Raw genomic sequence first — 12315 nt, 5'->3', positions numbered from 1 at the left:
ACCGCTGATCCACGTGCCCATCCCAGAACTTGTTCCCTCCATCTTACTGTGTTTTGGTACCTGGAACACAACCTCCCTCCATCGCTGCCAAAAATACCCTTTCTTCATTCCGTGTGTGCATCATTCCTGTGTGTGTGCATGTGGCCATTAGGTTATTTACTTAAATTGACTGATAGTAATTGTAAGGTATAAAGCATGATGTTTCGGGGATATAGACATTGCACATATTGTAATTGTGGACTGTGTGCCAGGGTTCTTCCAGGTTCAGGGGCCATGGTGAGGGAGAGGTCTGACAGGAGTCCCTGCCTGCATGGAGCAGACATTCTAGCTCTTTCTCCAGGTGTTTCCCACTTGCAGCTCTTAATTACCCTCAGATCTTACATCAGATGTCATTTTGGACAGAGCCAGTCCACTCCTCTTTAAAACAGGACCTTCCCTGCTCAGTGGCACAGCACCTGTTGGCTTCCTTGTAACACCTTGATTTATTTGGTGGTATCCTTACTATATGGGCATCAATTGTGCGTGTGTGCCAGGGCCTGGGCTGAGCACTACCCATGCATTAATATGTTAGCCACGCCACTTGCAACCTGGAGGGGTGGGTCTTGTCGTCATCCCACCTTGACACAGCTCCTGGGGCTAGGGAGGGGTTTTTCATCTGAAAACCAGCTGGATTATGTGCTAATGTCCATGACAGTTCTGAGATACGTGCTGTCCTGTTCTGCATTTTGTCACTGTTCTGCTCATAACCAGCTGTTTAAGCTTTAGCAAGTTTTCTAAAGTGTCTCTGAGCCTCACTTAGTTCTCTGTTAGAGGACAAAATGGTGAATAGTGTGCATACCATGGAAGAGTACGGGGAGAATTCCTTGAGTACATGGATGTGAGGTATTTGTGCCTGGAACGTGCTGGGCTCTGTATCGGTGTGTGCAGCATTGCTGTCTAAGTCATCATTTCTATCAAGCTGCGGGTTTGCCACTGAGGGTTGTGACTTGACTTTAAATGTTTTGGTTTTTCAGAGATTGTTTGTTTGAAGATACTATTAGCATCCGTTTTAATTACAGATTGATTTCTTTCTATGTTCTCAGACCAATCTGTGCAGGTGATAGTGGAAAGTTAGGCTTATCTGCAGAGAGGCTATTTTTAAACAGTGTCTTCAGTCATCTGAGTCTATTTTGATTATGTTTTTCTCCCTTGGCAACCAAATTGTTTTCTGTCCAGACAACAGGCACCTCTATGAAGCTTTCTGTATCATCTCCTTTCTGTTTTATAACTCCCCTCTTTCCGCCACTGAACCTTCCCCAGGTGTTAGACCGAGGGACTCTTGTTCTCCTTGACTCTAAAATGCCTGATGGCTCATAGGTTCTCAGGAAGCAGGTACTGAATTTGTGAATTTCACAGCATTGTAGATTTCTTCCTCCTGCGTGATATCTAGTGCACATTTTGTGATTTGTTCTGTATTATAAATGCAGCATGACTACCACTATTTTCTGTCTGTCTAGAGTCATTGTACTCTTTGGATCTTTTGAAGGTATCAGTAGATTGACTTTAACTCATCTACAAAAGTCTTGTATAACTTTGACTTTCCTTTTCTAATAAGATGGTGAAGTAAGTAATGGCATTAAAGATGGCATTAACTTGATAACAGTATATATTATGCCATGTTGAAAGGAAATAGATTTTATTCTGTCATGTTTCTTACTCTGGCTGCAATGCTTAACAGACTAGAAAAAATAATGCTTTTTACAAAGTGTACAGATTTATTTGCAAACATTGAGAGCATTTACAGAAACACACCAAGTACTGTGCTTAATGACAACACTATCTTTAGAAACTGATTTATAATAAAACTTTTTAAAGCTTATCTTCTTTCACAAGCAAGGTTATAAAAATCTATTTGATAGCTGAACTCTTAATAGAGTAAACTTAGGAAGTGCGGGAGTCCTCAGACACCACACACTGCTGTGCATCTCACTTGTTAGATAATTTACATTGTTAGGTGTCTGGCTTAAGCAAAGTTGGTAAAGTTGACAGAGAAGTTAACTAGGGCCGTCTACGTCTTGATTTGTTTCTGTGGTGCCTTCTCCAGCTCTGTAGCTACCCCTCCATCTTCTGGGGTCTACCAAGGGTAGAACAGTAGTACCAGGTTTGCTGGTCTCCTCTCATTTGTGGTGCATTTGGTCATCCCTAAAAATGTCCCTCTCAGTAGGTCATGAGACTAGTCTAGGTGTTAGTATATTCAATTGTTCTTTTCGGTAATATTTGTGGCCATCCTTGTGCCTGCAGTGATAAGCTAAAGGTCTGCCCCAGTACAGATAGGCAAGAAAAGGAATTCTAATCAGAAAGGAAAACACTGTCTGTATTCCCAGATAGGGTCATCTGTGTAGAAAATTTGATGACCCTACAGAAATGCTACTGGAGTTACTGACTGTAGCAGTTGAGCGTAGCAGGGTTGCATGATACAAGCTCATTATTCAGAAATCAGTTGTGTTGGCAGTCAATTTCTGCCTACTTCACAAAGAACAACCAGAGATTGAAATACAGAAAACAGATAGTAGGAACCAGCGTTGTGGTGCAGCAAGTTCAGTACCACGTAAGACACCTGCATCCCATACTGGAGTGCTGCTTTGAGTCTCAGCTGCTCCACTTCTGATCCAGCTTCATGCTAACACATCCTGAGAGACAGCAGATGATGGCTCAAGTACTTGAGTCCCTGCCACCCATGTAGAAGACCAGGATGGGTTCCAGAGTCCTGGCTTTAGTCTGGCACAGTCCTGGTTGCTACAGGCAATTGGGAGTGAGTTAGGAGATGGAATATCTCTGTGTCTCTGTTGTTTTGCCTTTGATGAAAAATTGTAAGTATGCCTAAAAAGGCCCCAGCCTCATTTACAGTCCTCTCAAACGTGAAATACTTAGGGATACGTATGACAAAACCAGGGGAACACCTGTACTCTGAAAACTACAGATCAGTACTCAGAGATGTTAAAGGCAGCCTAAGTAAATGGAACGATGAAATTATGAGTCAAAGAATTCGTTTTTATTTTATTAATGTCTCTATGTGCCCCCACATTACTGATAAGTTTTATGTAGTTTCAATCAAAATCTCAGATTATTTTGAGAAAGTTCATCTTGCTCTTAAAAATTGATATGAAAATCTAGAGTCGTCAGAACAGCTTTGAAGAACAAATTTGGTAAAATTAATGTTACCTGATGATAAGATTTATTATAAAGCTATAGTGGTCAAGAAGGTATGGAATTAGCATCAAAATAGATGTACAGATTAGAACAGAAGGGACTGGAAATAGCTCCACACCCATAGGGACAGGTGACTTTTGAGAAGCAAGTAATTGGAGCAAGTAATTGTCTTTACTGGTTGGCACAGCACTTGGATATCCCAGTGTCCAAAGGTTCAATCCATAACTTGTAGCACTTAAAAAAATCAACTCAAAATGAGTGGTTACATATAAATGTGAAACCTAAAAATAGAAAATTTCTAGAAGAAAATAAAGGAAAATAATCTTTGTAACTTTAGTTTATGCAAAGATCTCTTAGAAGTGACAACAAAAGTAAGATCCATGAAAGGATAATTTGGACCTTGTCAGTATTAAAATCTTGGATCCTTTGAATTCTTCAGAGAATCAAAAAAATAAAAATAGGAGACTATATTTGCAAGTGACTTCTATCCGGGATATATAATGGAATCTCAAAATTTAGTAATTTAGGTAACAGATAACACACGAAAAAATGTGCAAGCCATTTGGATACCAAAAAAGGTTGGTGGCATGTAAGTCCATGAAAAGAAGCTCAACATCATTAGTCATTAGGAAAATACAAAGTAAAACATAGTGAAGTACTACTGTACACTTATTAGAATGGTTAAAATTTATAAATGATCGGAGATTGGAGTGCCTGGCTTGCGTTCCTCACCATTTTCTGTAACTTTGTCTTGTCTTCTACTACCTCATAAACTCTTGGTGAGCAAGGCATTGTGCCTCTGCCATTATTTTGTCTAGTGTGAAACTCGACATGGGTGTTTGTACAATCTTCAGCCTGTTAAGTGAATGGTACAAAACTGGCTTGACACATCTTAAATGATGTGTAGGTAACGGAATTAGCATCCTTCAAACACAGGTGCTGTGGATTAGGATTGTGAAAGGAGCAGAGGAAGTTGGCATATACTATTTTGGCGGGTACTATTCGGGGCTAATTTGTGAATGGAGGTGTTTCTGTGTTTAAATGTTTTGTTGTCCTAGAGATGTATTATCTTTATTTTTATCTGTCCATGTATATTATATACACAAATGTGTCAAAATATTTCCTAAAAATTGGTTGCTTTGAGCATTCAGATGGGGCTGTCACCCTTGTTCCTTTGACTTATTTTAGAATGTAGTTAAGTCCTTGGGAAAATGACTTAAGTCATCGGTAAAGAATGCCACCAAAATAGCTTCTCACTTAAGTTCCCATCCCCAGAGCTAACCCGCAGGAGGTTCTGATAAATGCAAATATTTAATAACTTGTATTTTTCTTTCTCCTTAAACACAGGCTCTCTGGTCCTGGAGGCAGGATCATGTGGTGGATTCTTGGCAGTCAGCAGTCTGTGGAGCTTTTGCAGGTGCAGAGGATTATATTATACTGGGAAAGACTGAAGAGCGGGGAGAAAAATGTGAAAATAATAACGATACAAAAACAACATTCTTTAGAAATTCCAGATTGTTTAGATGAAGAGAGCTTCGCTAGCTGTTTCAGAGGGGTGTTGTGGAAAAAAAGCCGCTCAAAAGGTGTCAGGCTGAAAGACAGCCAATTTGTTTTTGACAAATTTTTCTTTTTCTTTTTATCTTTATTAAAGCCTTCACTCAAACCCTTGGATTATCTTCAAGATGACTGATGAGGGCCTCTGTGGGAAGAGGCTGGCGGAGTGGGTGCGGGGCTGCCGGTGCAGCTGTCTGCCTTGAGCAGTGCTGCGGGGTTTAAGTGGTTTCTGCAGAAGGCAATGATTCACAGCTCCTGTGACGTGTTTGACAGCGACGCTGATTAACCGGTGTCAGGAGAGCACAGGCTGCTCCACGGCTTACTGAAGGCTCAGCTGCCCTGGGTAGAAGACAGGGCGGTCTGAACATCTGGGCATGTTGGAGACATGACAGCAAGAACAGAGTGACAATAGGCACTGTTGTGTTACCCATCACTGAGTCACAGGAATTTCCCAGTGAGGTTTTAATGAGAACTCAGATTGGTTAAGGAATTCAGAAAGTGATACCCTTTAAAAGCCTAAGGGACAAATAGGGTTTGTTATTACAATTAGTGGTCAATTAGAATTACAGTGGACACAAAGTAGAAACTTTCTAGGTAATTTTCAACTGTTAACTTACAAGGGAAGCCCCGATTGACGGAAGGGTAGCTTTAGGATATAAACTTAAATAGAAAACAGTTCTTTTCCAATTCGTTTAATGCTTGTTGGAATTTTTTTTTGGGGGGGGGGGAAGAGTGGGAAAAAAGAAAAGCACATTTTATAGGATCCTTCAAGTAAGTACACTTCTCTGACTTTAAGAATTGCTAATGAAATGTAAAGATCTTGCCTCTGGATATCAAACTACCTAGACTGCTCACGATCGATAATTGTTCCCACACGACACGTAGACATGGAATAAATTGTGTCCAAGGCATAGGTGGTCGCGATTGATTTTCCGAGGTCAGGAGTCCTTATTCCCTAGTCCTTAAGAGCAGTGGACTTTTTTGTTGACTTTCTCGTGGACCCTGGGGACAAAATGAGCATTTGGAAATTTAGCCATTGTGGATAAAGGCCACTTCTTAAAGTTAACAGTTTCTGAAAATTTCCATGTGCCCAAAGAAGAGGTATATATTCTCTGGTCCCATTCCTCACATAGTCTGTTGTAGGCGTAAGTGCTTAGATTTGTCAGGAGAGAAAGGAGGAAGCTTTGTGTCAGGCAGGTGCATTCTAGTAGGAACCTTTTCAGCGACACAGCCTGGGCTCTGGGGACGCCTGAGGACACTGGGGGGTGGGGAAGGGAAGTGAGGTGTGGAAGCCCCACTTGTGAGCACAGGCTGAGCTGACAGGCTGGCTTGTCTCTGCTGCCCCCCCCCCCCCACCAGCGGAGGAAGGGGACTGGACCTTTTGAGCCACGGTGTCCTTACCTGTGATGTGGGAACAGCCGTTGCTGTGTTAGTGCTGTGTAATCTCTAAAACTGGACACGTGTGGCATGACGGCTGTCTCACTGAGAACCACCCACACCCAGAAATGAAAACTGTTGGAGCAATTCACTAGCTCATCTTCCCTCCGCTCTGAGAGAGGAGCAGACGAATGAAGTTACTCTGCAGAGCGCTCTCCTCTGATAGCCTGTGGGTGCCAACGTTTCTCTCCTGTGGTCATCTTACTTTGTCAGCTGAGGTCCGAGTAAATGAAAGCATTTGCACAAAGTGAGCAAAAAATAGGCTGTGAGTAGATGTACACGTACTTAGTAAGTGACATACACATTGCTGTTTATGCCCCTTCTTGCTTTGTAATTTGGTACATGTTGATCTAGCAGAGCAAGGGTCCTGTTTTAAAACATTCCTGAAGGATAAACATCATTTGGAAATAGTCCAGATTGTGAAAAGTGGTGTTCTGTGAGAGTTGCTTACAGCACTGTGTGAGACACAGCACAGCAGAATGACCGCAGCTTGTGTCACGCACAGCCCCCGTCCACACTCACCTGCTGCCCTCCGCTCAGCGCAGAGGCACTGAGAAGTCTTGCCCCTAAGTCAGAAGTTGGGTTTCTCATTGCCAAGTGTACGTTGGCCAGAGCATCACGCAGGAGCCTTGCTATCTCAGCCCACTCCCTTGCCTGTGCTTGTTTCATAAATGACTTGGCACAAATACCCAAAAATGTCTCTCGAGATCAGAGGTGTTGATGGCTTGTCATGCTCAGAAATTGTCTTGGCTTCTGGTCAGGGGTTAAACCAGGAAAATGAAGGACTTTGCCAACCTCCTCACATCAGGTGAACTTCTAAATATAAAACCCTGATGCACTATGCATAATTATGACAGCTGCTAGTGTGGTGATCTGAGGTGTTTTTTTTTTTTTTAACAATTTCTCATAATAAATGTCTTGTTACGTTCTGTAAGAAAGAGGGGCAAGAGGAGAGTAGTCTCAGCCTGGAGTTGGGGGCAGGACTTGAAATTCTAAAACAGGGTGAAGGATCATTTGCGTGGCAAATGAGAAAGGCCGGCATGGTCTTTAGAATGCTCTGGGCGGCCCCGGCGGTCCCGCCAGGAGTCCTGCAGCTTCTGGGCACTTGTGTGCAGCCTGCCTGTGAGAGGCGTGCCGAGGCACTCCTGTTCGTCTGGCACTGCTCGGGACTCTGGAGTCCAGAGGAACAGGGGTGGCAGCACGTGCCCACGGTGCGGCTGCGGGCTTCCCCCTGCCCCTCCAGAGCTGGTGCAGGAAGGTGCCCCGGAACAAGGGCAAAAAAATCTGCATTTGTTCCCCAATGACGCGTGAGATGTAGTTTGGTCATAAAAATGTGCTTTGCCCTGAATCTGGCCCTGGGAAGCAAGCAGCTGGCCTGGCGTTCAGTTGAAAGTGAACTCCGGTGGAGACCACAGGAGATTGTGTGTCCCTTGTGATTGCCACCCGAAGCCACCCGTAGTTGCTGCACCATGTCATTTCCTGTCTCCCATGTTAGCAAGTTCCTTGTATTTATGACCAGTAGCTTATAGTTCCCTTAGGGCAAATGTGGAAAATAACCACATTGTGAGTGCAGTCCAGGGCCCCGCTGCCCCCCCCCATTTTGACGAGTTACTCTAGTACCTCATCTTCACAAGCCCCTCTTGTAGCCGTTTATTTTTAATTGAAAAAGATGAAAGGCAGAGGTAGAGAGGGAGAGACAGAGAGAGAGGTTTTGTGGGGCTGGGCCAGGCTGAAGCCAGGAGCCTGGACCTCTATCCGGATCTCCCACATGGGTGGCAGGCGCCCCAGCACTCAGGCCATCTCAGCTGCTTCCCCAGGCATAGTAGGAGGGAGCTGATCTGCAGGGGAGCAGTGGGACTGCAGCTGGTGCTCACGAGGGGATGTGCGCGTCTCACGGCGCGCGTGGGTCAGCACACTGCCCAGACACTCGCCCCTTCTCGTAGTCGTATGGAAAACATTCTCAGGTCTGTGAGTTAGAGACAGTTTTGTGTTTGAAGATACTCAAATTGATTTATTAATAACTTACATAAAATGCCATTTCTGTCATGGTTAGTAAACTTAGGGCCTAGTTAAGCCTAAGTGTTTCTGTCTTGAACTTTTCTTGCTGTTGCTTTTGTGAAACCTGAATTTGTACGAGAATATTGGCAGACACCCACAGCAGAGGCAAACCTGTGCTAATGGCCAAGATAAGTGTGCTATGCAGTTTTCAAATGTATTAGATGTATGGAGTAGTTTATGAACATTTTCAAGTAGGAGAGCCTGTCTTAACAATTGGATAAATCTCAACTTGTCTTTTTTAACCTGTATCAAAATCATTATATAGTGGAAAGTGCTAACTTTCAGAGTCCAAATACACAGGACTGGGCTCCATTCTAGCTCTGTGGCCCTGGGCCCACGTTGACTGGAAGATGGGAAACGTGAATACGAGGTCGAGGGGAGGAAATGCGCCCTGAAAGTGCCTGGCACATTCCTGGCCTGCCCGTTCTGAAGGAAGCACCTGCAGACAGCAGCTCCCGCCTTCCCCGGCCCCTCCCCTGTAGACGTTGACATGTTCAGTCCGGAAAAACTGCAGACACTTGTCCAGGGTCCTCAGTAAGCCGTTTTGAATGCCTAATGGGTGTCCTAGGTTAGAGATACGAAGGAAAAGCAGTCATTATGTCTCCCTGTCGAGAACAGAACTGATTCCTGTGAACAGTGCTGGGAGTCCGGCCGAATTCTGGACACTTCACATAGACTCACTTAATCCTGTGTCAAGGCCGATTTTCATTTCACAGATGAGAAAACTTAGGTCCCTAGGAAAGCAATGGCCGAAGCTCAGATTCCAGACTTGAGATCAAGTCCCAGTTCCGTGTGAAGCTGCTTTGCCTCTGTGAGCTTCAGCTTGTACACGAGCAGGTGGCTCTCACAGGGCAGGTTGCAAGAGTGAGCAGAACCTGTCTGATGACTAGAGAATGAGCATTTTACCTAAGGACAGCCAGCCAAAGAGCGGGGGATCTGAGCTCTGGGCTTTGTGCCTTCTTTCTCGCCAGACCACCTTGGACCTTCTCCGGTAGGGGAAACAAAACCAAATATGTGATTGCAGAGTGAGAAGCCTGAGCCAGTAGTAGTTGGTTGCTTTTTCTTTTCTTCCTTACTTAGGATTTTTAAAGATGGATGTGATGCTTTCCTGGACCCTATTCTATAATTAGAAGAATATTTACTCTTCGAGGGTAGAGTATTTGGTTTTAAAAAATTAAGAGTAGGTGGCCGGCGCCGCGGCTCAATAGGCTAATCCTCCGCCTGTGACGCCAGCACACCGGCTTCTAGTCCCGGTCAGGGCACCGAATTCTGTCCCGGTTGCCCCTCTTCCAGGCCAGCTCTCTGTTATGGCCCGGGAGTACAGTGGAGGATGGCCCAAGTGCTTGGGCCCTGCACCCACATGGGAAATCAGGAGAGGCACCTGGCTCATGCCATCGGATCAGTGCGATGTGCCGGCCGCAGCGGCCATTGGAGGGTGAACCAAAGGCAAAAGGAAGACCTTTCTCTCTGTCTCTCCCTCTGTCTACTCTGCCTGTCAATTTTTTTTTTTTAAGAGTAGGATTTCAGGACCAGGTCCATGAAATTTTAAAATAACTTTAACAAGTCTGAGTTTTCAGGCAAGCTTTGAATTTGGAACAAAGCATTTCACAAATTTACAATCCAAAGTTGGCTGAAACAAGGTGGTTCTAATATCCATGTTGATTCACGCTGCTTAGCACCAAGAGACATTCACAGGAAACGAAACATGGACCATAAAAGAAAGTGTGAGTGAGGTGCCCCTTGGAGAAAGGCAGTGTCCCAGTGCACGTTACAGTACAGGGGAGGGTCAGTCAACAGCCTTGACACAGCAGCAGATTGCGAAAGACACCCGGCAGATCCCTTGTCTGTCCACGGCCACCGACAGAGAACTGTGTGCTCTCGGGGCCTCCTGAGCACACGCGTGCTCTGCTAAGCCCCCATACGGCTGCTGCTTTCCCCTGCCCTCATGGAAGCCCGCATAGCCTCGGGGTTGAAAAGGAATCTTTGTTCTGTTTTAAGTAAAATAGCGACACCATCAACTGTGGTCTGTGTTAACAGAAAAGATCTTTCAATTCTTCTTTCCATAGATATCGACCCTTTGTAAAAGGACAGTTGGCCATGACGGTATTTAGATAAAGAGAACGTGAGAAAGAAGGTAGGGAAGAAGCTGTACAGGAGAAGGCTTGTGGAATAGGCACAGAAGAGAGCTTAAAGTGGTGTAGCTCGAGCTGGCACATGCGCAGGAGCCTGTGGAATACAGATAGCTTGCCTCTTGTAACTTGCAGGGTCCCAGCATTGATAGCCACGCCTCTCGTAACGCCGTCCATTTTGCTGACGCAGAGCAGAGAGGGTGCGAGCATCCTGGAGTGAAAGAGCAGTGGCCCCTGGAAAGGCTGAGGGCCCTGGGGGCAGCGGGCCGCTCCGCTGAGTGCGCATTTGGCTGTGCATGGTTCGTCCTGTGCACACCCACTGAGGTCTTGCTAGTCCCTAGAGGAGCAAGGTAGACGGCAGGACCTCGCTTTGCTCCCTAGGAGGGCGGAGCGTTATGCAGCACCTCTTCTGTATGCAGCTCTCCTTCACTGCCACAGAAACGCAGCACGTGGACAAGGAGTGTGCGTGCAGGGGATCAGATCCGGGGTCAGTCAGGTAGACAGACGGCGTCAGAGAGGAGGGATTTGGGCAGTTAGGAGGAATTAGGAAATGAACACCAGATCGCCATGCGGTAAACAGTGTCTCACTTGAGCGTCGGGTCTCCCATACACAGGTGGATGTGCAGCCGCAGTCACCACCCCCCTGGACGTGGCAAAGACAAGAATTATGTTGGCAAAGGTAAGGGGGAAAACCGTGGAATGTGGGCACGACAGTTACGTCTGTTTGCATTAGGACTTGCAGGTTCATAAAGGGGATAGCCGTGCTGTGGCTCCTACCTGTATAGCACCTGTGTGTTCTCCGGAACCACTCATGAAACTGACGTTGACAGAACAGTACCCATGGTCATCCCCAGGCCTTGTATCTGCAGCATTTTACCATTGCCAACTCATTTTCCCATCTGCACGTACACAGAGCAGGGAGGCCTCTTCCTGGCAATACTATGTCCACATACTCTGGTGTTACAGGCGAGAGCTCTAAGGATCACAGTGTGATGAGCCTTAAGCCACAGAGCAAGGAAGTTATTGTCTCTGAACTTGGGTCATGCTTGGCCTTCCTGGTTGAGTTAAACCATTATCAGAGTATATTACATATTTACATATATATAAATGATTTAGAAGATAGTTAAAGTATATTAAAACAATATTTTATGTGTGTATATGTGCACATATATACATGATTTAAAAGAAAATAGTTACGATTTAAAAGAAAAATAATTAAAAGAAAAGGCTAGACTGAGAGTTCCGGGAATGCCATATATACATGTGGCCCAGACCAAAAAGAGGAGAAAAAGTCGGGGCAGAATTCCAGGGCGGGGTGACAGGACCGAACGTTAAGAATCTGGCCCTGTCTGGCATCGAGCAAGGCTCTCTCCGTGCAGTGTATCAGCTACTGAGGCAGGCCTGGAGATGGCACCGCCTATCCTGACGGCTGCCGTCACACTCAGGTCATTCCCTCCCGCTTCTAGCCGCTTGCCTGCTTTCAAGTGCACATGTGGGCGAGTTCTGACAAGCAGCTGCCCGTGTGCCACGGCCAGGTCCCTGCTCGCTGCATGTCTGAAGGTGACCATGTCTAAAGGCAAGCAAGACCCAAGCATGCGAAGTCTGAGTCCTAGGCGAGGGTGCTGGCGAGCTGGGCATCTGAGCGCCGGCGCTCACGGGGGCGGTTCCAGAAAATAACCAATTCTCCTTTGCCGTCTTCTCCTGCAGGCCGGCTCCAGCACTGCCAGGGGGAATGTGCTGTCTGCCTTGCACGGGGTCTGGCGGTCCCAGGGCTTGGCAGGGTAAGGACAAGTAGAAATGCTCTCTGGCCTGACCTCTTTGTCGCTGGCTCTTCCGCCGTGGCCTGACACTGCGGGAACCCTCTGCTTTCCTGTGTTCGTGTTTGGGTGACTGTCCGCATGTCGTCTGTGTGTCGTCCGTGATGCTGTTTGCCGCTGCATATGGGAGG

General features: G+C 45.9%; 1 protein-coding gene across 6 annotated transcripts in view; it reads left to right on the top strand.

The window, feature by feature from the left end:
* The window catches only part of SLC25A26 (solute carrier family 25 member 26), a 158244-nt gene that overhangs the window by 142163 nt on the left and 3766 nt on the right, over positions 1–12315 (top strand). For all 6 annotated transcript variants that reach the window (XM_008260905.3, XM_008260904.4, XM_008260906.4 and 3 more), the window contains 3 exons: positions 4537–4606; positions 10982–11046; positions 12075–12148. In XM_008260905.3, the coding sequence (XP_008259127.2) occupies positions 4537–4606; positions 10982–11046; positions 12075–12148 (209 nt within the window). The remainder of the gene's footprint in view (positions 1–4536; positions 4607–10981; positions 11047–12074; positions 12149–12315) is intronic.

This window comes from Oryctolagus cuniculus, chromosome 10 (assembly GCF_964237555.1).
Source record: "Oryctolagus cuniculus chromosome 10, mOryCun1.1, whole genome shotgun sequence".
NCBI classification, from domain to species: Eukaryota; Metazoa; Chordata; class Mammalia; order Lagomorpha; family Leporidae; genus Oryctolagus; species Oryctolagus cuniculus.
The sequence above is the reverse complement of the archived record's forward strand: the minus strand, read 5'-3'. Positions and strand labels throughout refer to the sequence as shown.